This window comes from Myxocyprinus asiaticus, chromosome 24 (assembly GCF_019703515.2).
Source record: "Myxocyprinus asiaticus isolate MX2 ecotype Aquarium Trade chromosome 24, UBuf_Myxa_2, whole genome shotgun sequence".
In the NCBI taxonomy this organism is placed as follows: domain Eukaryota; kingdom Metazoa; phylum Chordata; class Actinopteri; order Cypriniformes; family Catostomidae; genus Myxocyprinus; species Myxocyprinus asiaticus.
In genome coordinates this window covers 613,307-637,813 of record NC_059367.1, presented here as the reverse complement: position 1 = coordinate 637,813, position 24,507 = coordinate 613,307, and the positions used below count along the sequence as shown (strand labels likewise).

At 37.6% G+C, this 24,507-nt stretch overlaps 2 protein-coding genes across 8 annotated transcripts in view; both read right to left on the bottom strand.

Annotated features, from left to right (window-relative positions):
- The window catches only part of LOC127414552 (synphilin-1-like), a 285,700-nt gene extending 273,532 nt beyond the window's left edge, over nucleotides 1-12,168 (bottom strand). For all 6 annotated transcript variants that reach the window (XR_007892817.1, XR_007892816.1, XR_007892818.1 and 3 more), the window contains exons 1-4: nucleotides 12,045-12,168; nucleotides 6,520-6,587; nucleotides 2,761-2,824; nucleotides 1,650-2,434 (exon numbers count right to left, since the gene is read on the bottom strand). Coding sequence is in view for 1 of the 6 variants with exons in the window: in XM_051652658.1 (XP_051508618.1) it covers nucleotides 1,650-2,434; nucleotides 2,761-2,824; nucleotides 6,520-6,576 (906 nt within the window). In the remaining 5 variants the exon portion in view is untranslated. The remainder of the gene's footprint in view (nucleotides 1-1,649; nucleotides 2,435-2,760; nucleotides 2,825-6,519; nucleotides 6,588-12,044) is intronic.
- An 851-nt stretch (nucleotides 12,169-13,019) lies between these two features.
- Nucleotides 13,020-24,507, bottom strand: part of LOC127414575 (protein-lysine 6-oxidase-like) — a 134,796-nt gene continuing 123,308 nt past the window's right edge. Inside the window, exons 1-7 of one of the 2 annotated variants that reach the window (XM_051652704.1) lie at nucleotides 22,948-23,661; nucleotides 22,483-22,591; nucleotides 20,441-20,572; nucleotides 16,715-16,871; nucleotides 16,454-16,549; nucleotides 13,674-13,789; nucleotides 13,020-13,581 (exon numbers count right to left, since the gene is read on the bottom strand). In XM_051652704.1, the coding sequence (XP_051508664.1) occupies nucleotides 13,575-13,581; nucleotides 13,674-13,789; nucleotides 16,454-16,549; nucleotides 16,715-16,871; nucleotides 20,441-20,572; nucleotides 22,483-22,591; nucleotides 22,948-23,404 (1,074 nt within the window). In that variant the 5' untranslated portion in view covers nucleotides 23,405-23,661 and the 3' untranslated portion in view covers nucleotides 13,020-13,574. Of the gene's footprint in view, nucleotides 13,582-13,673; nucleotides 13,790-16,453; nucleotides 16,550-16,714; nucleotides 17,049-20,440; nucleotides 20,573-22,482; nucleotides 22,592-22,947; nucleotides 23,662-24,507 lie in introns of those variants that run through there. The other variant, XM_051652705.1, reaches the window with a different exon arrangement.

The window sequence follows — 24,507 nt, the reverse complement described above, 5'->3', positions numbered from 1 at the left end:
ATCATGTCTTATTCAATCAAATGTATTTATGTAAAGAGTGCGGTCAAATCTACAGATGTAAAAAGATTATTTCCACAGTTGTTACAAAAATGGTTTCGGCTCTTATGAACATCTTAGTCAACAAAAGATGAACTGATGATGAAAACAGAAACTTTAAAGAAAATGCACAGCAAAGTTTGCTTTTATTCTCCCTGCTTCACGTGTTAAACTCATGATCAGTAGAACTCGTAAAAAGTGATAACGTGAAGCGCCACTGAGCCTGCATACATGCTTATATCCTGACTATGTTTGGGTCTCTATACAGCTGTGAATCAGCATTCTGAATCTGAACATTATCAAATTCTGTTTACTAATCTGTATTTATACAGTATCTGGCTCACGCACTGGCTCCTTTGTGCAAAACGCAAGATACATTTTCCCCTCGCTGAACCCTTTTCATCTGGATAATCCATATTTTTTATTATTTGCCTTTTCCACCACCTTAGTTTTGGGTACGGGCAAAATCCAATATCCCTCGACTTTTGAACCTAAGGCTGTCACGATTACGAAATTTGGCTAATTGCTAATTGCGATTATGATGATTAATTGTCATATTTCTTAAGGTGCATGTGCATAAACCTTAAGAAGTAGTTTTTACATATTTAACTTCAAATAATATATATATATATATATAAAATAGGGATATATGATTTATTTTTGAGGCTTTAAAAGAATAGAAATGACATGAAAAATAATGTTTTAAATATCAAAATATTTCTAAATACTTCAAATATGTCTCTCTTTATGGTCAACTTTAGTTTTGGTACACTGTTCTTTTTGGAAGTCATAAAAAATATATATTTTATTTTTTATAAAACTTATAATATAAAATATATATTTTTATTATATTCATATTACTATATTTAATATTATATTATGCAATAGTAAAATATTTCTGTACTAATTTCTTTACTTTCACATGTTATTTTAATGCTCTTAGATTAAACCCACAAGTCTTTATTTCTCATGAAGCAAAACCTTTGAGATTTAATTTCATTATTTTATCACTCCACAGAAATAGAGTAAGTGTGTGTCGTCTCCTCCGTCACTGCATGTCATTAACACTGTGTGGATGAACCCGTTATGACCAGGAATATTTGGAGTTACACGATTGTTCAATTAAAGTGAAACCGGAGTGCTTCGCGTTTACTATCAAAGTTTATATTTGTCCGTTTATCTTTTCTCGGCAGTTTGGCTTGAGAAGCGCTTCGCGCACTCTTCTGGACAGGAGCTGATCTGATTGACGTCCACAGTGTGGCTCAGTGACACTCGGAGTACAACTAAATGAAACATAAACGTGCCGATGATGGCATTTAGATATTCGCATTATAATGCAATTGGAATTTAAAGTGCATAATAACCGCAGTAAGCTCAAATAACCACGATCAGATGATTATTTAATAATCGCGACAGGCCTAATTGACCCGACAGCAAACCCGCAGCTGTTACCTGTTACTCATTTCACATGTGAAGAGGGTGTTTACATAGAAGTCTTAAAGGCACAGCAGCAACAGCCTGTTCAATTCAGCCTGTAAGAGTGAGGGAGAGGATGGAAAATGGCCATGAACAAGACAAAAAAGACAATAATGTATGAAAACAAATGTTCTTACCAGGAGTGAGATCTGCCCTTCTCTGACGATGTTGATGATGTTGTGGTTCTTCTTGGTTTCTTCATCACATTCTCCAAATGCCCGTGATCCTCCCCAGCTCTTGTCCTGCCGTGCTGCTGCTTTCCCTCCCTGAAGAGGGAACGTCGTCTGGCTGCCGGGAGAATCAGCTCTGGGTTTATGAGTTGGTGTATCTGGGAAGGGCAGGCCGGACACGAGTCTGTCCGTCTCAGATGCATGCAGTGAGTTTGGAGAGTGTTCAAATCCAGCTGCTTGTGTTCTGAGGTAATCCTGATCTACAGACTTGGACTTCCTCATGTCAGGCCAATTAACGGGTGACAGAACACAGAACTGCGTCCCGCTGCTGAAGCTCTCTGTGTGCGTGAGAGACGAGTCTTTAACAACGTGACACTGGTCACTGGAGGATCTCTTCTCCGAGCCCACGCGAGGGAGAGTGGCCATCTGCTGGCTGGATTTAATGTAGGGCACGTCCAGGATCTCGTCCATGTCCAGATCGTAGTGCTCCAGCTCTCCAAACACAGCTCCATTCACACAGACTTTACTCTTCAGCCCCTGAACATCAGTAATGCTGGAGTCGTCTTTGTTTACATGTGCATTCTGCTCGCCGCTCTTACCGTCAGCGTCCGTCTCCGAGACCTCGGGCTGGTGTTTGAGAGGAGACACGCGTTTGACGGGTCTGAATTTGCTGTAGACGTCGGCGATGCCGGTGGGTTTGATTCCCGTGCCGCTGTGAGATGGTGCACTTCGAGCCCAGTTGATGGCTGGAGCTGAAACACACGTGTCATTACGCACATGATCAGGTGTCCTCGTGTGCTACAATACTAATGTCTCATGCACACGACTTTCTCATACTGTGAATGGCTGAATCTGTCATAGTTCACTCCGAAATCAAAAGAAAGAAATAAGAAATCATATTTTGTGTATAGAAAATGAAGCCTATTTTTTTTGCATTGTGACATGATTATTTTCATGACAATTAGGCACATTATCTCCCCCCCCCAAAAAAAATTATGATAATGATATAAATAATTATATTTTCATTTTATCATGTTGGTATTTGTTGTACTGTAAAGCACATAAATAAATGACAAACCTTGTCTCTCCTCACTTTGTCCATCATGTCTTCGACACAATTCTGGAATGTTTTTTGATGCGTACTGTGACAGAAGAAACATCATGATTTTAAACTTCATCCACTGTTAGCAGATATAACACTGACAGCACAGACAATACAGTGAGATCATTTAAATGAAGACACATATAAGAGACATATGATGAAGAATTATACATTATATATTACTGTATGTAACTGCTACCAAAATGATGAAGATTTGTTGCTTTGCATAAAGCTGGAAAGGGTTGCAAAGTTATCTCGAAGAGCTTAGATATTCGTCTGTCCACAGTTAGACAAATTGTCTATAAATGGAGATGATGTACAGTGTATCCGGAAAGTATTCACAGCGCTTCACTTTTTCCACATTTTGTTATGTTACAGCCTTATTCCAAAATGGATTAAATTCATTATTTTCCTCAAAATTCTACAAACAATACCCCATAATGACAATGTGAAAGAAATTAGTTTGAAATCTTTGCAAATTTATTAAAAAGAAAAAAGAAAAAAAAATCACATGTACATAAATATTCACAGCCTTTGCTCAATACTTTGTTGAAGCACCTTTGGCACCAATTACAGCCTCAAGTCTTTTTGAGTATGATGCTACAAGCTTGGCACACCTATTTTTGGGCAGTTTCTCCCATTCTTCTTTGCAGCACCTCTCAAGCTCCATCAGGTTGGATGGGGAGTGTCGGTGCACAGCCATTTTCAGATCTCTCCAGAGATGTTCAATCGGGTTCAAGTCTGGGCTCTGGCTGGGCCACTCAAGGACATTCACAGAGTTGTCCCGGAGCCACTCCTTTGTTATCTTGGCTGTGTGCTTAGGGTTGTTGTCCTGTTGGAAGATGAACCTTCACCCCAGTCTGAGGTCCAGAGCGCTCTGGAGCAGGTTTTCATCAAGGATGTCTCTGTACATTGCTGCATTCATCTTTCCCTCGATCCTGACTAGTCTCCCAGTTCCTGCCGCTGAAAAACATCCCCACAGCATGATGCTGCCACCACCATGCTTCACTGTAGGGATGGTATTGGCCAGGTGATGAGCGGTGCCTGGTTTCCTCCAGACATGACGCTTGCCATTCAGGCCAAAGAGTTCAATCTTTGTATCTCATGGTCTGAGAGTCCTTCAGGTGCCTTTTGGCAAACTCCAGGCGGGCTGTCATGTGCCTTTTACTGAGGAGTGGCTTCCGTCTGGCCGCTCTACCATACAGGCCTGATTGGTGGAGTGCTGCAGAGATGGTTGTTCTTCTGGAAGGTTCTCCTCTCTCCACAGAGAAATGCTGGAGCTCTGTCAGAGTGACCATCGGGTTCTTGGTCACCTCACTGACTAAGGCCCTTCTCCCCCGATCGCTCAGTTTGGCCAGGCGGCCAGCTCTAGGAAGAGTCCTGGTGGTTCCAAACTTCTTCCATTTACGGATGATGGAGGCCACTGTGCTCATTGGGACCTTCAATGCTGCAGAAATGTTTCTGTACCCTTCCCCAGATCTGTGCCTCGATACAATCCTGTCTCGGAGGTCTACAGACAATTCATTGGACTTCATGGCTTGGTTTGTGCTCTGACATGCACTGTTAACTGTGGGACCTTATATAGACAGGTGTGTGCCTTTCCAAATCATGTCCAATCAACTGAATTTAACACAGGTGGACTCCAATCAAGTTGTAGAAACATCTCAAGGATGATCAGTGGAAACAGGATGCACCTGAGCTCAATTTTGAGTGTCATGGCAAAGGCTGTGAATACTTATGTACATGTGATTTTTTTAGTTTTTTATTTTTAATAAATTTGGAAAGATTTCAAACAAACTTCTTTCACATTGTCATTATGGGGTATTGTTTGTAGAATTTTGAGGAAAATAATGAATTTAATCCATTTTGGAATAAGGCTGTAACATAACAAAATGTGGAAAAAGTGAAGCGCTGTGAATACTTTCCGGATGCACTGTAGTACTATAGGTACTCTCCCTAGAAGTGGCCGTCCAGTCAAGATGACTCAAAGGGAACACCGCAGAATGCTCAATGAGATAAAAAAGAACCCTAGAGTGACAGATAAAGACTTGAAGGAATCATTGGAACTGGTTAACATCTCTGTTCATGAGTCTACTATATGGAAAACATTAAACAGGTATGGTGTCCATGGCAGGACATCATGAAGGAAGCCGCTGCTTTCCAACAAAAACATTGCTGCACACCTGAAGTTTGCCAAAGACCACCTTGACACTCCACAATGCTACTGGGAAAATGTTTTGTGGACTGATGAAACTAAGGTTGAATTGTTTGGGGAGAACACACAGCACTACATATGCTGTAAAAAGGGCACCGCATACCAACATGAGAGCCGTTCACACCAGATATCCTAAGAATATGTCTGAGCTGAAGCAGTTCTGTAAGGAAGAATGATCCAGAATTCCTTCTGAACGTTGTGCAGGTCTAATCCGCAGATACCGGAAACACTTGACTGAGGTTATTGCTGCCAAAGGAGGATCGACCAGTTATTAAATCCAAGGGTTCACTTACTTTCTCCACAGCACTGTGAATGTTTAATGGGGTGTGTTCAATAAAGACATGAAAGATTATAATTGTTTGTGTGTTGTTAGCTTAAGCACATTGTGTTTGTCTATACTTGTGACTGATGAAGATGAGATCACATTTTATGACCAATTCATGCAGAAAACCAGCTAATACCAAAGGGTTCACATAATTTTTCTTGCTACTGTATATCCTGATAGCACTGTAGTTTTTTTAAAACGTCTACTATAGTAAACCTCCTATTGCGTTCAGAATCTGCGTACACCTTTTGCATTAGCAGATCAATTTCGACCCGGTTGAATTTTAGCTTATAAAGCATTCATAACACAATAGTTTTCATCTAAAACCATATTGTACCTCATTGTACATATATTTACAAATATACATGTTTTTGGCATGATAACAGACAAATATACATGTTAATATTTACAGTAGTATGCCATTTCTTTTTAATTTACAAAATGTAGAAATTCTTTGACATTTTAAAATATACACTGACTACAGCCAAACCAGTGTGATAAATGTGAAGATATATTTTTGAAAAGTTTATTTGAATATAACATTATGTTAAATTTAAATCAATATTTAATTTTAGAATTACTAGTCATTTTAATGAATTTTTCCTATTAACTCAAAACAACCCAGTAGTCAAAATCGAATAAACCAACATCAAATCAACTGTACAACTATACTGTACAACATCAATACTTCTTTTCAATGTTTGCTTGCATGAACTGTTAATGTGTTCCTATTTAAATTGTGTTCTTGAACTTTTTCTCTTGCCACACCCCCTTTAGACAGTAGTTCTTTTGATATATTTGATTAATTATGTTTGTTTCATCTGTTGTGTCTGTTTTGTGTGTGAGAGAGTGTGCATGTATGTAAACAAAATGCAGTCCCATCGGTAGACAAAAAAAGTGTGTGAGAATATGGGAAAGAGGCTAAATGTAAGTAAATTAATTTGAAAGAATATCTCATTTATAGATGTACAATCATGCATAAAGCAACAAGAGAATATAAAAGAGAAAAGAGAAAAAAGCAGAGATGACATGAAGAGCTGCAGTTGTTTTCAGGGCATCTCGGCTGGTAAAAAGTGGGCATTATATGAACTGAGTGTCCTATATACACAGTGGAAGTGATTTATAGTCTTGTGGGACACAGACAGATACAGTTTGGGAAAAGTAAACATTTTATTTACGAATCTGATGGACTCACAGGTATATCATCAGAGAAATCAATTTCATCCAGATCCAGATATTCAGGAACGTCCATCTTCAGTCATTCTGTTCACACAGAGAGAAACTAATGAGAAATGAACAGAGAGTTCCTGCGCTGAAACTAAAGGACAGGATTAAAGTTATGATCATCTTTATGAACTGTTCAGTTTGGACTGTTTGTGAATAAATAAAGATCAGCAGTTACAGAAATACTCAAACCAGCCCATCTGGCACCAACAAACATCCATGTGATTATCTAATCAGCCAATTGTGTGGCAGCAGTGCATAAAATCATGCAGATACGGGTCAGGAGCTTCAGTTAATGTACACATCAACCATCAGAATGGGGGAAAAATGTGAGTGTGTGTATATATATATATATATATATATATATATATATATATATATATATATATATACACAGTGCATCCGGAAAGTATTCACAGCGCTTCACTTTTTCCACATTTTGTTATGTTACAGCCTTATTCCAAAATGGATTAAATTCATTATTTTCCTCAATTCTACAAACAATACCCCATAATGACAACATGAAAGAAGTTTGTTTGAAATCTTTGCAAATTTATTAAAAATAAAAAACGAAAAAAATCACATGTCCATAAGTATTCACAGCCTTTGCTCAATAGTTTGTTGAAGCACCTTTGGCACCAATTACAGCCTCAAGTCTTTTTGAGTATGATGCTACAAGCTTGGCACACCTATTTTTGGGCAGTTTCTCCCATTCTTCTTCGCAGGACCTCTCAAGCTCCATCAGGTTGGATGGGGAGCGTCGGCGCACAGCCATTTTCAGATCTCTCCAGATATGTTCGATCGGGTTCAAGTCTGGGCTCTGGCTGGGCCACTCAAGGACATTCACAGAGTTGTCCCGGAGCCACTCCTTTGTTATCTTGGCTGTGTGCTTAGGGTTGTTGTCCTGTTGGAAGATGAACCTTCACCCCAGTCTGAGGTCCAGAGCGCTCTGGAGCAGGTTTTCATCAAGGATGTCTCTGTACATTGCTGCATTCATCTTTCCCTCAATCCTGACTAGTCTCCCAGTTCCTGCCACTGAAAAACATCCCCACAGCATGATGCTGCCACCACCATGCTTCACTGTAGGGATGGTATTGGCCAGGTGATGAGCGGTGCCTGGTTTCCTCCAGACATGACGCTTGCCATTCAGGCCAAAGAGTTCAATCTTTATTTCTCATGGTCTGAGAGTCCTTCAGGTGCCTTTTGGCAAACTCCAGGCGGGCTGTCATGTGCTTTTTACTGAGGAGTGGCTTCCGTCTGGTCACTCTACCATACAGGCCTGATTGGTGGAGTGCTGCAGAGATGGTTGTTCTTCTGGAAGGTTCTCCTCTCTCCACAGAGAAACGCTGGAGCTCTGTCAGAGTGACCATCGGGTTCTTGGTCACCTCCCTGACTAAGGCCCTTCTCCCCTGATCGCTCAGTTTGACCAGGCGGCCAGCTCTAGGAAGAGTCTTAGTGGTTCCAAACTTCTTCCATTTACGGATGATGGAGGCCACTGTGCTCATTGGGACCTTCAATGCTGCAGAAATTTTTCTATACCCTTCCCCAGATCTGTGCCTCGATACAATCCCGTCTCAGAGGTCTACAGACAATTCCTTGGACTTCATGGCTTGGTTTGTGCTCTGACATGCACTGTTAACTGTGGGACCTTATATAGACAGGTGTGTGCCTTTCCAAATCATGTCCAATCAACTGAATTTACCACAGGTGGACTCCAATCAAGTTGTAGAAACATCTCAAGGATGATCAGTGGAAACAGGATGCACCTGAGCTCAATTTTGAGTGTCATGGCAAAGGCTGTGAATACTTATGTACATGTGATTTTTTTTGTTTTTTATTTTTAATAAATTTGGAAAGATTTCAAACAAACTTCTTTCACATTGTCATTATGGGGTATTGTTTGTAGAATTTTGAGGAAAATAATGAATTTAATCCATTTTGGAATAAGGCTGTAACATAACAAAATGTGGAAAAAGTGAAGCGCTGTGAATACTTTCCGGATGCACTGTGTGTATATATATATATATATAGAACACTTGATTATCTTATCAAAATAATAAGATGTGTATGTGTGGATTAATATTGTCAATAATGAAAGATTTATATATATATATATATATATATATATATATATATATATATATAAATGTTCTTATTTTACCGCTAGAGGCCACTGTTGTATTGCAGAAGAACAAAACCATTCTAACGGAATATATATATATATATATATATATATATATATCGGCATAGATTTTTGCCGATAACCGATAGTTACAAACAGCAACTTTTGGCACCAATTTATTTGGTAAATCTCTAATGCATACAGATATCTCATAGATACGATAGTTTTCATACTAAGATAATAATATGTACTATACTGTACTCCTAACACTCAAATCAATAGATTTAATCAAAACATGATTTGGAAGAATTATGAATACTTCAAATGTCCTCACAAGTCACTTTTCATCATGTTTCACCATATTAACATGGATATTTTCAAAATGTTGGACAAACCTGTACACACACATACACACCTGTTCATATCACACAAACATCAATATGACTCACACACAGTAACACAATAAAAACATTCTTCCTGATTTCCTTCAAGACTACAGATGCAGTACATTACAAACTGACTGTTAATCACCATCTGATGTCATTAATATACACAGCATTATTAATAGATTAATAATAGATATGATCAGGTCTGTATAAAGAAACATAAAGTGTATTTAGAAAATGAGTGTTAGGGGCCGTTTACACGACAACGTTTTCAACTAAAAACGGAAAACATTTTACGCGTTTTGGCTGTTCGTTTACACGACAATGGCGTTTTGGGGCCTGAAAACGCAAACTTTTGAAAACGTGTTTCAAAGTGCAAGTTTTTGAAAAAGATGCCGTTTTCATCTCCGTGTAAACATACAAAAACACGAATTTGTGAAAACGATGACATCATGCGCACGCGTATTACGTGTTCAGTCTATAGGCATGTGCGCGAGTACTTCAAAACTACAATGGCGGACTACAGGACTGTGTTTGTGCTGCTCAAGATTTTGAGTTTATTGACGCTTCTCCAGCAAAGTGTAGATTTACTGCATCACCATTACGACCAGCGATCGCCATCTTCATTGTTTGTATTCACCGCTCTGTGGAAGAATGCTTATGTGCGCAGGCGTGTAATGTTTCTTTACAAAGTGACATCGCCAACTACTGGTCTGGCATGCATAATACAGCGTTTTTAGTCGTTTTCGCGGATCTGTGTGAACGGGGATTGTTTTGACAAAGTTGTCGTCTGTACGCGAAACTTTTCAAAAACGCAAAGGAAAAACTTTTCCGTTTTTAGTACATCGTTGTCGTGTAAATGTACCCTTAATGTAGAGGGTCATTATCAAAATATGGTGAACATTAAAAAACATTTCAAATAGTCAAGAAACCCCTTTATCCCTTTAAGCTCGGATTGGCCTGCAGGAAAAAAATAATAATTCTCAAAATATTAATAACTACAGTCTTGAACAACACAAAATAGGTATCGTTTGAAAGTTTAGAAGCTCTACTTTCCAATGCATGTAGACATTATGACCAAAACTGAACAAGTGCTTTAAAATTTACAGACAAATCAGAAGTGTTCAGTTTTGATAATTTATTAATAATTTTGCACTGTACATATTATTGTAATCAGTAAAAACATCAAACTCATTTTCACATTTTCACAAAAGCAAGTAATATCTAAGTATATGTCTTTGACAATTATGTTGGTGTTGCTTATATGCCGTTTTCTCTTATAACTTCAGGAAAAATAAACAGAACATAAAATATCACATATCATTACTTAGAGGAGGCGATTATCTTTCAAACAAGTCCACACACAAGATAATCAGATGTATAGATCATTAGATAATCCACATGAAGCACAATGTTACATATGGCCACCAGGAGATGGCGCCAAACGCAAGACACAGACTCAATGATGACTCAAATGACACAGAATGAAACTCATTCTGTGAAATCTCATTACTAAAATCATGTCTGCATGCTATACAAACCTTTAGTCATTGTTGTGTTTGCATGTGTAATTAGTTCTTATGTACAATTATTAAGTTTTATTTGTTTGGAGATGTTTGTGGACACTAGGATAAACTATTTTTGTACTGTTATAACTTGATTGTTTTGTCGTATCAACACAAATGTTTTCTCAGATACAGTTGACATGATTAGGAACAAAACAAAAGCAGTTTTTATAATAGATAAAATGTCCAATCAGAATAAGAAAAAACTAAATTTTTGGCTCAGTTATTTGTGTGATTTGTCAGCAGTTTCTTAGGCTGACAGTCTCAGAATGTATCATAATCTATATCATTAAAAAATTTGAAAAGTTTTCTTTACAACGAGACCAAACACTTGAACCTTGTTTTTGTTTTTTTGTCAAGTTATATGTCTTTAATTTTGTGTATACCACTGAAACAGGAAATCTTTAAAAACACCTTCAGCGCTTAAAGGGTTAAAAGGCATTATTCTATAACATTACCTTTTATTAAATAACATGAAATGGTTTGACTATACTGTTTTACACATTTAAATATATATATATATATTTGAATGTGTCAATTGCCTGAAAAAACCCTTGTCACCTTCATCTGGCACAGCACTTCTTTATTTGTTATTTATGTGTTTATTTTTTACTAACTTTGTTTTCTCAGGTCAAGCATTATTGCAAGACATAAGTGTGTAAGCAAAACAAAATAATTAATTGTTTAAATAATTTAAAAATCATGTTTGTCCCTTTATTTCATGCCATTAGTGCTATCGATGTTAAAACATGTAGTTTAAAACTACAACAAGTTATAAAATCCTTAGAAAATGTATCTTTTAAGAGAATTTGTCACTGGTGTTACAACCCTTTTTTATTACTGAAACAGAATAAAAGAATAAAATAAAGAGCAACAATCAAGTTGTCCTTTCTGAATAAAAATAATGTCGAGATTTAAAAAAATGTTTATTCTCAGCTTTAATGTGGGGAAACTGGACAGAACTGAACTGAACATTTCAAGATTTTGTAAGTCAGAAAGTCAATATTGTTTGAGAATCACACAAGATTCAGGTGATGATAAATATAGAACAGATTCTATTAGAATTACAGAAGACTCTACAGAGATGATGATGATGATGATGATGATGATGTATAAAGTTTATAGAGATTATAATGATGGAGACATCTGCCTGTGTGTACAGTATGTGGAAGAGTAAATACAGTATATATGTGTGTAAAGGTCTCTCTCTCTTTCTGTCTCTCTCTCATTTTCTGTCTCTCTCTCATTTTCTGTCTCTCTCACTCTTTCTGTCTCTCTCTCATTTTCTGTCTCTCTCTCTCTCTCTTTTGTTTCTAGCATTAGCATTAGCATGTCTCAGATGTGTCAGATAATCTCATTATGTCTCTCTTTATTCTCTCTTCTAAATATTCTGTCTGTATTTAATGATGTTTTGGTGTCGTACCTGCGCTCGCTGCGGTGTGTCGCGGATTTCCGTGATTTTTTCTCTTTATTTATGATGATTAACGGACCATCTGAAGAATGTGACGCGCGCGAGCGCCTCCGTCAGCCTCCTCAGCGCGCGCGACCCCGATACACACACACACACACGCACGCACACACTTATACACGCTCGCACACACACGCGCGCGCGCGCACGCACGCACGCTCACACACTCACTCATACACTCTCATACACACACACACACTCTCATACACACACTTACACACACACACTCTCATACACACACACACACACTTATACACACACTCGCACACACACACACTCATACACGCACACGCGCTCGCACACACACACACTCTCATACACACACACTCGCACACACACACACACACTCATACACACACTTACACACTCTCATACACACACTCTCATACACACACACTCGCACACACACACACACACACACACACACACACACACTCATACACGCACACTCATACACGCACACTCGCACACACACACTCATACACACACTTACACACTCTCATACACACACTCTCATACACACACACACACACACACACACACACACACACACACACACACACACTATGTTTTTATATCATTGTGGGGACTCTCCATACACTTACATGCATTTTATGGATTTTATACAGATCTAATGATCATTTCTATCCCCTAACACTACCCCTACCCCTAAACCTAACCCTCACAGAAACCTTTCTGCATTTTTACATTTTCAATAAAACATCGTTTAATATGTTTAATAAGACATTTCCCTCATGGTGACCGCTGGCTGGACCCCACAATGTAGGTGTACTCAGGTTTTACTGTCCTTGTGGGGACATTTGGTCCCCTAATATAGTATAAACATGTACACACAAACACAGACACACACACACACACACACACACACATAAACACATACACAGTAAAAAAGCACTTGAAATTGTCATCTTATAGCTTTTATTCAAGTAATATTGCCTCCTAAACCAAAGTGACTTATAATATCAATAGCACCCTTAAGAGGCAACACATTTAAAGTTGTAGTAAACATTCAACTCAAATCTGAAAATGACTTCTGACGCTTTAGTTTAAAATGTAGCCTCTTTAGTCTCTCTCTTGCATATTACCCTTTCTTCTACTGGCCTTCTATACATCATTTTAGAAACAATATGATCACTATGATTAAATAGATATTAAGTTGAAAATATCTTTGGTCCTACAGAAGCAAGTTATAAAGATAAAAGTCCTATGACTACAACTGGATTGTTTCATCATTATCTTACACTAATAAAGACAACATTACATAATCCTGTAAAGAATAGCTGTAAATACACTCATAGTTCACATGTTGTCAAATCAGGTTGTTCATACTGTCCTCATAATATTTTCATACATAGATATATAGTTGTATTTGTCAGACGATGCTCTCGATGAGATCTGACAGCTGTGTAAACACGAGGAGTGAATGTTGTCATCGCTCTGGCTCAGTGTGTGTCTCTCACTGATCTAGTGTCTGTAAACAGAAAGTTTTACACACTCGCACAACATCAACTGACTGTAAACATTCTCTCATTAGCAGGTTTCAATCTTGTAGGATTTACTTACGAGGACATGGTGCAGCCGGACGCTTGAGCGTCGTTACCAGTGTAGTGAAGGTCACAGCGGACGATATTATTGCTGAAGTCTGACTCTGGAACCTGGTAACCTGGATTTACAGTAACCTGAAGGAAAAATCACAACTTAAAGGTGAAGTGTGTCATTTCTACACCATCAGTGTCACCAGAAATACAGACTGTCCTAAACAGGTTTCCTCGAACCATTGGTTGAGCTCATGTTTCTGTCGGGCTGGTCACGATGCTCAAACAAAGAAAGCAATGTTCTGAAAGCACCACAGAGTCACATTGTTAAAAGGAGAGTTCACAATGCAAGTCAACATGGTCCAAATCTTTGAAGCTCCATAAAGCACATAAAGGCAGCATGTCATCTGAAGCGATATGATAGGTGTGGGTGAGAAACAGATCAATATTTAAATCCTTTTTCACAATTAATCTCCACTTTTACCTTCACTTCCACATTCTTCTTCTGTTTTTGGCAATTCGCATTCTTCGTGAATATTGCCACCTACTGGCAAGGAGGACAATTTATAGTTAAAATGCACCGATCATATCACTTCTGAAGACATGGATTAAACCACTGGAGTCTTATGGATTACTTTTATGCTGCCTGTATGTGCTTTTTGGAGCTTCAAATTTCTGGTCACCATTCACTTTCATTGTATGGACCTACAGAGCTGAAATATTCTTCTAAAAATCTTCATTTGTGTTCTGCTGAAGAAAGAAAGTCATACACATCTGGGATGGCATGAGGGTGAGTAAATGATGAGAAAATTTTCATTTTTGGGTGAACTGTCCCTTTAAGCCGACTTTCCACTGTCTTCAACATTCACAAATGACTGTGGTATTTTGCCCTCTAGTGGCAGTCGTGATGTGTTTTTAATTTGTTTGCAATGGATGGTATTTGTTGCAAAGGAGAAGGCACTCCAAAATCTCATATAACCCTATTCACTGAGTATTGTTTTATTATTACTTCTATTAATAATCATATTATTATAATGCTGTTTTTATAGTTATTTTTATATTAATAACAACAGTAACAATAATTAAACAAATGTAGAGAACACATTTATAGATATATTTTTAATATATTTGTTTAATTATAAAGACACTACTAATGCACTCTCAGCTTCATTTAAATAAATAAACAACAACGACAACAACAACAAACTATCCAGTCTTCTACCTCTTTTCTTTCACCTTCCTCGCTATGGTTACTTCTCTAAGCAATTTTGAAACTTGTATTACAGCACGTTGCTTCCTACTGTCTCCTTTAGGATGAATCGCTTCTATTTGTTCTCCTCATTTGTCACTTTGGATAAAAGTGTCTGCTAAATGAATAAATGTAAATGTAAATAGGAAGGATTTGCATGTGCAGCAATAAATGACACATGTATACATTTAATCACACATTTATACTCAGTATATTTGCAACATAACTGATCATTTCTGGCTTCTACATTCATAACCGTCCAATCTGCTGAAGTAGCAGGCGTTTACAATAAAGAGACTCTCCATTGGTAGTGACATCTTTATACTCTTCAGGAAATCAATCTGCAATGAATTACTGATAGTTGACTCTGAATATTAAACTGAGATATGAAGTATCTTAACATTGAAAAAATTACACACATCACCTTTAACCCTTTAAGCTCTGAAGGTGTTTTTAAAGATTTCCTGTTTCAGTGGTATACCCAAAATTAAAGACTTATAACTTGACAAAAACAACAACAACAAAAAAACAAGAAGGGTCAAGTGTTTGGTATCATTGTAAAGAAAACTTTTCAAATGTTTTAATGATATTGATTATGATACATTCTGAGACTCTCAGCCTAAGAAACTGCTGAAAAATCACATTTTTTAAAAAGTTTTTTTCTGATTTGACATTATATATCTCTGGGTGTAAATAAGGTGGCTCAGAAAAACTGCTTTTGTTTTGTTCCCAATCATGTCAACTGTATCTGAGAAAAGTTATGTTGATACAATAAAGCAATCTAAAGTTATAGCATTACAAATATAATTTATCATAGTGTCCAAAAACGTCTCCAAACAAATAAAACATAATAATTGTACATAAGAACTAATTACACATGCAAACACAACAATGACTAAAGGTTTGCATAGCATGCAGACATGATTTTAGTAATGAGATTTCACAGAATGAGTTTCATTCTGTGTCATTTGAGTCATCATTGAGTCTGTGTCATGTATTTGGCGCCATCTCCTGGTGGTCATATGTAACATTGTGCTTCATGTGGATTATCTAATGATCTATGCACCTGATTATCTTGTGTGTGGGCTTGTTTGAAGGATAATCACCTCCTCTAAGTAATGTTGTGTGATATTTTATATTTGATTTATTTTTCCTGAAGTTATAAGCAAAAACACGGCATATAAGCAACACCAACATAATTGTCAAAGACATACAGTATATTTAGCTATTACTCACTTTTTATTGTGTGTGAGTAAAACAAATAGTGAAAATGAGTTTGATGATAAATAATATGTATAGTGCAAATTGTTTTTATAAATTATCAAAACGTAACACTTCTGATTTGTCTGTAAATTTCAAAGCACTTGTTCAGTTTTGGTCATAATGTCTACATGCATTGGAAAGTAGAGCTTCTAAGCTTTCAAACGATACCTATTTTGTGTTGGTCAAGACTGTAGTTATTAATATTTTGAGGATTAGCTTTTTTCCATCCGAGATTGAAGTGTTAAGGAGAAAAATGATTATTCCATAAATATGAGTTGACGTTAAAGTGGTCTTACCTTGAGTATGTATTTCCCCGGCTGAACGTCTGTGATATCGATCCACTGACAGTCGATATCTGCACTGTATGTGTCATAACATCCCGGACTCAAACCCTACGAGAGATGCATTTCATGTCAAGAGAGAAGACAATGACAGAGCAGAATAATTATAACACACCACTGTTGCGTTTTAAATGCATGTTTATGTCAAAGTTTGGCACATGGAGTCAGTCAGTGCTGACTGTATTGTTCTGTATGGGACTACTGTAATTACAGTACCTGTGTGTGAGACGTGCAGGCGTAACGGCGGTAGTATCCCGGATCACATGACGTGTCCTCCAGGCAGAAACTGGCTTTATGACCCTCCGCTACTTTCCTCTGTGTGCTCGCGTCCAGCAGATCGTAATGACAGAACTCATTCATACTGTGATAGTGACTGAATGAGTCACAGAAGACAAGTGAATAAAAGCAATCACCAATAGTCAGAATTTCACACAGATTCAACTTGTTATGCTCTGTAGAGAAATCACATTCTTTTTTTCCTTTTTCTCCCCAATTTGGAATGCCCAATTCCCACTACTTAGTAGATCCTCGTGGTGGCGCGGTTACTCACCTCAATCCGGGTGGCGGAGGACAAGTCTCAGTTGCCTCCGCTTCTGAGACCGTCAATCCGCGCATCTTATCACGTGACTCGTTGTGCATGACACTGCGGAGACTCACAGCATGTGGAGGCTCATGCTACTCTCCACGATCCACACACAGCTCACCACACGCCCCATTGAGAGCGAGAACCACTAATCGTGACCACGAGGTGGTTACCCCATGTGACTCTACCCTCCCTAGCAACCAGGCCAATTTGGTTGCTTAGGAGACCTGGCTGGAGTCACTCAGCATGCCTTGTTTCCTTAGTCCACAAGAAGGCGTAACGAATACATATAAACAGCTGAACTCGGTGGTGAAGCGACTCAGACTCTGAGTTCAGGGGCTGTTCATACAGAATGAGTGCAACAAAATGGAACAGAACACAAGGATATCGAGATGCACATTTTTAAATTGAACTCCTTTCCTGACAAAGCGTTTTTAAACCCCATTGGTTAATCTGAGAAACGCTGAGAGAACAAGACGCAATGGTCAAAGACCTCTACCTAAAAGTGGTCGTTTACAATGTATGTTTTTGCCAGCATGATCACACGGGAAGTCGGCATTCTGTTTCCGAAAGTTCAGGTATCCTAGGATTGGCAACAGTATGCCGACTCACTGACATGCCCTATCTCCCATCGGACATATTTGGAACGGCTTAACAATTATTTTCCCTCGTGGCACGACTGGTAGCGCATTGCATCAGATGCATGGGAGACCACAGATCAATCCCCATTCAAACGAGGAAGTAATCACGTTTGTATAAACAATCACGAGTATGATAAGGAGGTTGCATTTTTATTCCTAACATTGCATTTTGTCTCTACTAATGGTTAGGGTTAGATCTGGGTTTTGGTTGGGTGGTAGATTAAATAAAATAAGCATTTCTCTTCACAGTTTTACACCCTGTTCAGCAATTCTTTTTACAACTGACTTCTGGCGACCTCTCCTGGATATAAATGGATGTCACACTTGTTTATATGCTCTGAAACATTTACCGCTTTAGCCTCTGGGGGCAGTGTTTTCAAATTCGGTCAACGTATACCGATTTCGGCTAGAGAAAAATCGGCACACACTTGCCGATTTTTATGTGAGATCAGGCTGGCTTTTGCATCCATTCACACAGTTTTCCAATTGTTTTTGTATGTTAAAATGCACTATACAGATGTCTTTGACCTTTTCACTGCATTTCATAGTTTATTCAGTGTATTCAGCAGGAGCACTGTGTTTTTAGATACAGTGTCAAGTTAAAAATAACTTTTACCTTTAACCCTCCTATTGCATTCGGGTCATTTTTGACCCAGGAGACGTACAGTATATAATAATTTTTAAATACCACATGGTTTTTAGTACGGGAACCAAACTTTGTGACTTTGTCAAGACTATCAAAACACACATAATAATTTATTTATTTTTTCAGATTTTTTAATAAAAGTGTTCAAGAGATATAACCATTAAAAAAAGTGTGACTTTTGACCCGGGCATCAATTGTGGCTTTGCACATGATATTATGTAGACTTTTTTTGTACTTCTATAAATTCGATTTTAACTTATAAACACTTCATTTACATTTAGCCTCTTTCCCATACTCTCTCACTCACTTTTTTGTCTCTCACTGGGACAAACACACATACAGTCACACACAAACACACACATTCCTGTACAAAACAGACATGACAGATTTAACAAACATATCAAATAAACTAAATCACAGGTAATACTGACTAAAGGGGGTGTGACGAGCAAAAGTTCATGCACACATTAGTCTAATTAGGGCTTGAAGGAGGAAATTGTCCACATTTTACCAGCTTACAGCATACTCACACATCAACATAAATTAAATAGAATAGATATAGCTTAAAAACAGAGTAAAGAAGTATTAATGTTGTATAATTGAGTTGTACAGTTGTTTTGATGAAGTTACGTTAAAAAAATACGACCACCAAGTTGTATTGAGCAGTTATGAGTAATAGTAAAAGTCATTCTCACATTAGATGTTAATATAAATTGTATATTATGTTATATTTACATAAAATTTCACAGAAATGTTGATAAAAAATATGTCTTTACATGAATCACACTGTTTTTGCTGTAGTTAATGCATATTTTGAAATGTCAAAGAATTTCTACTCATTTTATAATTTCTAAAAAATAAATAAAAAAATGCGTATTAATTAATAACTTTTCTATTTGTCAGTTAACATGCCAAAAGTATCAGTCTTTTTACATGTATGAACAGTTATGAACTTATTAATGGCTTACAATATAGTTTTAGATGAAAACCATTGGGTTATGAATGATTTATAAGCTTAAATTCCACCGGGTCAAAACTGACCCGCAAATAAAGGTGTATGCCGATTCTGAACGCAATAGGAGGGTTAAAAACGCATCTTGAGACACCTGCGTTCATTTAAACTGTATTTGTTGCGATGAATCTAGGCTATTTTAACGTAAGACCGCGATCGGTCTGAAGTCATCATCAATGTTTAGTTAAGACACATACAAAAATTAGAATTCACTGTTTTACATTCGAATGTGCATTTTTATCTTAAATTCAATGAACATTCAAATTTTAATTTGGAAGCCTTAGTTCACATACCTGCGTAGAGTATGTTTTGGCCTTTAGATTCCTGGGACTTCATATGTTTAAACAGCTCATACAACATTTGTCATTTCTATTGCAAACTTTTTTCCTTTTTTTTTTTTGCAGTTTACATGAAAAGTTGCATCAATCACCAATTTTCTTAAAATGCAATACATCCACAACATAAGTTATTATAAACAATTACATAACACAATACAATGTTTATTTCATTATCAATAAAATTTGTAATTTAGTGTTTGAGCAACAGTCCTGATCAAAACCCTAACCCTGTTAAATGATGCTTTAATGTAATCTTAAAGGGACAGTACTCATCCACATGCCGTCTCAAACTCATGTGACTTTCTTTCTTCTGTGGAACACAAACGAAGATTTTGTGAAGGATGTATGAGGTGTGTTGGTCCATACAATGCAACTCAATGGGGTTCAAAACTTTTAAGCAACAAAAAGCACATAAAGGCAGCATAAAAGTTCATCCAGTGGTTTAATCCATGTCTTCAGAAGTTATATGATAGGTGTGCATAAGATACAGATAAATATTTAAGTTCTTTTTTACTATAAATTCTCCTCACTGCCCAGTAGGTGGCGATATGCACGAAGAATGCAAATCAAATCAAAATATCTTCGTTTGTGTTCCACAGATGAGAGAAAGTCACATGGGTTAAAGACGGCATGAGGGTGAGTAAATGATGAGAGAATTATCATTTTTGGGTGAAATCCCTTTAACGAATATCATAGTGAGCTAAATGTGTAGTTTTCCTCACTGGTGACAGCTGTGCCATTCCCACGCATATCTTGGTCTGCTGGGGAGAAAGTCTCCGGTTCCTTGATTCTTCACACGCTGAGAGAACCGCAGTAAAACTCTGGTGTCATAGTCCCGAGCGTTACCAGAAGAACTGATCAACAAGAAAAAGATTGACTGACAAAAGTTCAACATACAATTTCAACAAACACAAAGGGCGTCATTAATGAAACTTTCGTAAATATATGAGTAAATTCGAGTAATTTGCTCATCCGAAAACTTTCACAAACGCTTCACACGTCCCAGATTTGTTAGTAAAACGTGTGAATGTTCGTGACTTCCAAACATTCATAAATGGGGGCGTGTGCACGCTCATTCACGATTATCATAATCCACGCCCATGAAAACACCATATAAGGAAGGCACCAGACTCGCTAGTAAACGCTGTTAATATTTATATGGAACAGTAATGAAATCATTATTGCATTCACATCGTCAACTTTTGATTGAGCAAACACAATAGTGGACTTACTGCCCCCCCAGAAACTACACCATTGACCATACGTTATCAACTGAATGTGATTTACCGATGATACTGAATTATGAAACCTTAATTATAGAGCTCATATCAAATATAAAAAAACTGTCCAACCAGTCACGTGAGAGAGCATTAATTTTCATGACCCTTTCATCTCATGTCAAGCACTTCTGCTGGAAAAACAATAAGCAGAGTTGCAAAAAAATATATACTCTGAAAAAATAAATGCAAGCAGAAAACAAAGCTTTTTTTTTTCTTCTCTTTTACTAATTTCTGTTATTTTTTAAGGTTAATTTCACTCATTTAATTATTAGTTAATTATTTCATTACTTATTTAATTTCACTTCTATAAAAACATATTCTATCAGTTTGATTTACACATGGTCGAGAACAGATAAATGAACGTTTTGAAAATACGAAAAGTTTCAGGAATCCAAGAATGTATGTCAGAGCGGCTTTACGAACGATTTACAAAAATTAGTTTTGCTCGTGATTCATGAATGAGGTCCAAAGTATATCTATTTACTGTAAAAAATGTCCGTAATTTTAGTAGTTAAAGAATGTAAAAAAGTCACTGTAAAAAACGTTGATTGGTTAATGTGTTGTCACTGTAACATATAAAAAAAGATAATATTTTTAACAAGACAACATATGTAATTTTACGGTAAAATATAGTTTTTTTTTAGATGTAAAAAGTATGATTTTACAGTATAATTAACAGTAAAAATGTATATCACATTTAACAAGAGAGAACGTACTTTTTACGGTATTGTTAAAATTACTGTAAAAATGCTACAGTAAAAATGTTAACTGGTTAACGGGTAGTTACCTTAAAATGATAATAAAAGTTCATTTAAAATATTGTTTTTTAGATAGTATAATTTTACCTTATAATTAACAGTTAAAATGTATATCACGTTTAACAAGAGAATAAAAATACTTTTTATGGTAAACTATTGTTAAAATTATGGTGAAAAACAATAATCAGGCGTTCCCAGAAGTCGCTGTGTAACCCATCACATTTGATTATATTTTATGAGAATAGTTAAATTTTTATTTTTAATATGAGTAATATTAAACATTGGGGTGTTCCGTGTTATATGTTATGTAGTTTAGTGTTACATGATGGTGTTTTGTGTTTGTGTATTAATTATTGCTTGTTGATGAACTTGAAGTCATTATGTGGTCTTTTGTAGTTACTACAGTGATTAAAAATACATTTTAAAGTGAAAAGCAGACTTTTATAGTTCCAGAAGGTTCGTATATCATGTTTATATTATTGAAATATATAAACGGTAGTGAACTGTAAAATATACAGGCATCAAAATGACATCCTGTAAAGCCTGAAACATGGTCACCGTATTTTTTACGGTAAATTTCTGGCAACCGCAGCTGCCGGTATTTTACCGTAAATTTAACAGGTTTTTTATACAACTACTATTATTATAGTCAATGTGTGACACTGTTTAAATTCATTATTTATGATAAACTCTGCCATCAGAAAGCTTCAGAAATGTGGCACAAACCTCGCCAGGCAGTTCTCCTCCGCAGCACACCTGAGATTATACATGGGCACTCTCTGGACATACGTGGACACCTGGATCATATACGGGTCCACCACAAGATCTGGAAGACCTGTGGACATTTAAGAGATGATAATCATACTTAAGGGAGATCAGAGTTGACTTTGGGGTCATAATTGGTTGCTGTCACAAAAATATAACATCTGAAACTTGCCAAAAATTATAATTTATCATAATGTAATCATATCACACAATTGGCTGTAGTCTTTTAACACTATGCCAACCAAATCCAACAAGTGCACAACATAACTTTAGTCATGAATTTACAACTTTTAGGAAATATTCCATGACACTAAATGACCTGTTTATTTTTATTTAGACATCATGTTTGTTCCACCAAAGATATTCAATAAAGAATGAAAAGTGTGCCAACTAACCCCAGTCTCCCCATCATCTCACACATCTTACCATTCTGGAAGTATCTGGTTCCGTAGCCGTTGTGTCTCTGAGTGCTGTGACCGGGTCTGTAGTACGAGTCATAATAATTATAATATGGATTATTATGTGGACTGTTCCGGACGGATTTATATGGATCATATGGATCATCTCCCATCATCATGTCTTCTGTTCTCTGAGTGTCAGTTGTTTCTGTTGGAGAGTTTGAGCTCGTGTTGTGACCGTCACTGATCGGGATCACGGGTCCAGCGGCTCGTCGGTTCGGCTCTGTTCGGCCCGGTGGCACAAACTCGGACCCGCGACTCACTAGATGAAACACGCGCCCGTTATTCGTCCATCGCGTCCGCGCACGCAGAGCACCCGCCGCCGTTCTCGATCCGGCGTTTAACTGCGAGAAAACTGTCAGAACACAACTACAAACACAGAAAACCAGCAGAAGCACACTTCCACGGGTAACCCTCTCCATCATCCGCTCCACAGCAGCGTTTAATCTCTCCAGTCAAACAACAAGAGCGCAGATCCTTCTGGACTTCATCAGTGTCCTCTGAGGAGGGGCTGATTCAGGTGCTTTGGGAGATTTTAAAGGGTTCTGGATCGGTTTCAAAGTTACACAAGCGACACTGGCAACATCTCTCATCATAGCTTGAGTACGTGAGGACTGGCACGATCAACACTTATATAATACAGATTTCACAATGGTATAATTTCTGATGTTTACCCGTGCTCGGCACCACAGTGTTAGGGTGTTCTGGGTAGTTGCCAGGGCGTTGCTAGTGTGCTCTAGGTGGTTGTTAGGATATTTTGGATGGTTGTTATGGCATTGCTAATTGGTTGCTTACTGGCCCAAGTCAAAAGTGTCCACCCTCGGGGGCCTGGGTATCTCAGCGAGTATTGACGCTGACTACAACCCCTGTTGTCACGAGTTCGAATCCAGGGCGTGCTGAGTGACTCCAACCAGGTCTCCTAAGCAACCAAACTGGCCCAGTTGCTAGGGAGGGTAGAGTCACATGGGGTAACCTCCTCGTGGTCGTGATTAGTGGTTCTCGCTCTCAGTAGGGCGTGTGGTAAGTTGTGTGTGGATCGTGGAGAGTAGCATGAGCCTCCACATGCTGTGAGTCTCCGCGGTGTCATGCACAACGAGTCACATGATAAGATGTGCGGATTGACGGTCTCAGAAGCGGAGGCAACTGAGACTTGTCCTCCACCACCCAGATTGAAGTGAGTAACCGCGCCACCACGACGACCTACTAAGTAGTGGGAATTGGGCATTCCAAATTGGGAGAAAAATGGGATAAAAAAAAGAGACCCTCAAGTCTCTATGATTTCAATAAAAAAGTATACCGTAGCTTAAAACACACATCTCAAGTTTGTAGAAATGTAATCTTTGCGTTCATGTTGGTTTGTTTGTTAGCATTTTCTACAAAAAATAAATTAATAATTGAATTACTTTAAAAAATGTCATGTGCATGGGCAGTTATAAGGGGGGGGGAGGGGGGGCAGTGCCCTGTGTCAATAAGCCTGGCCCTGGTAGAATGGTTGCAGTGGTTTGTTTAATGTCCAGCCCACTTATAA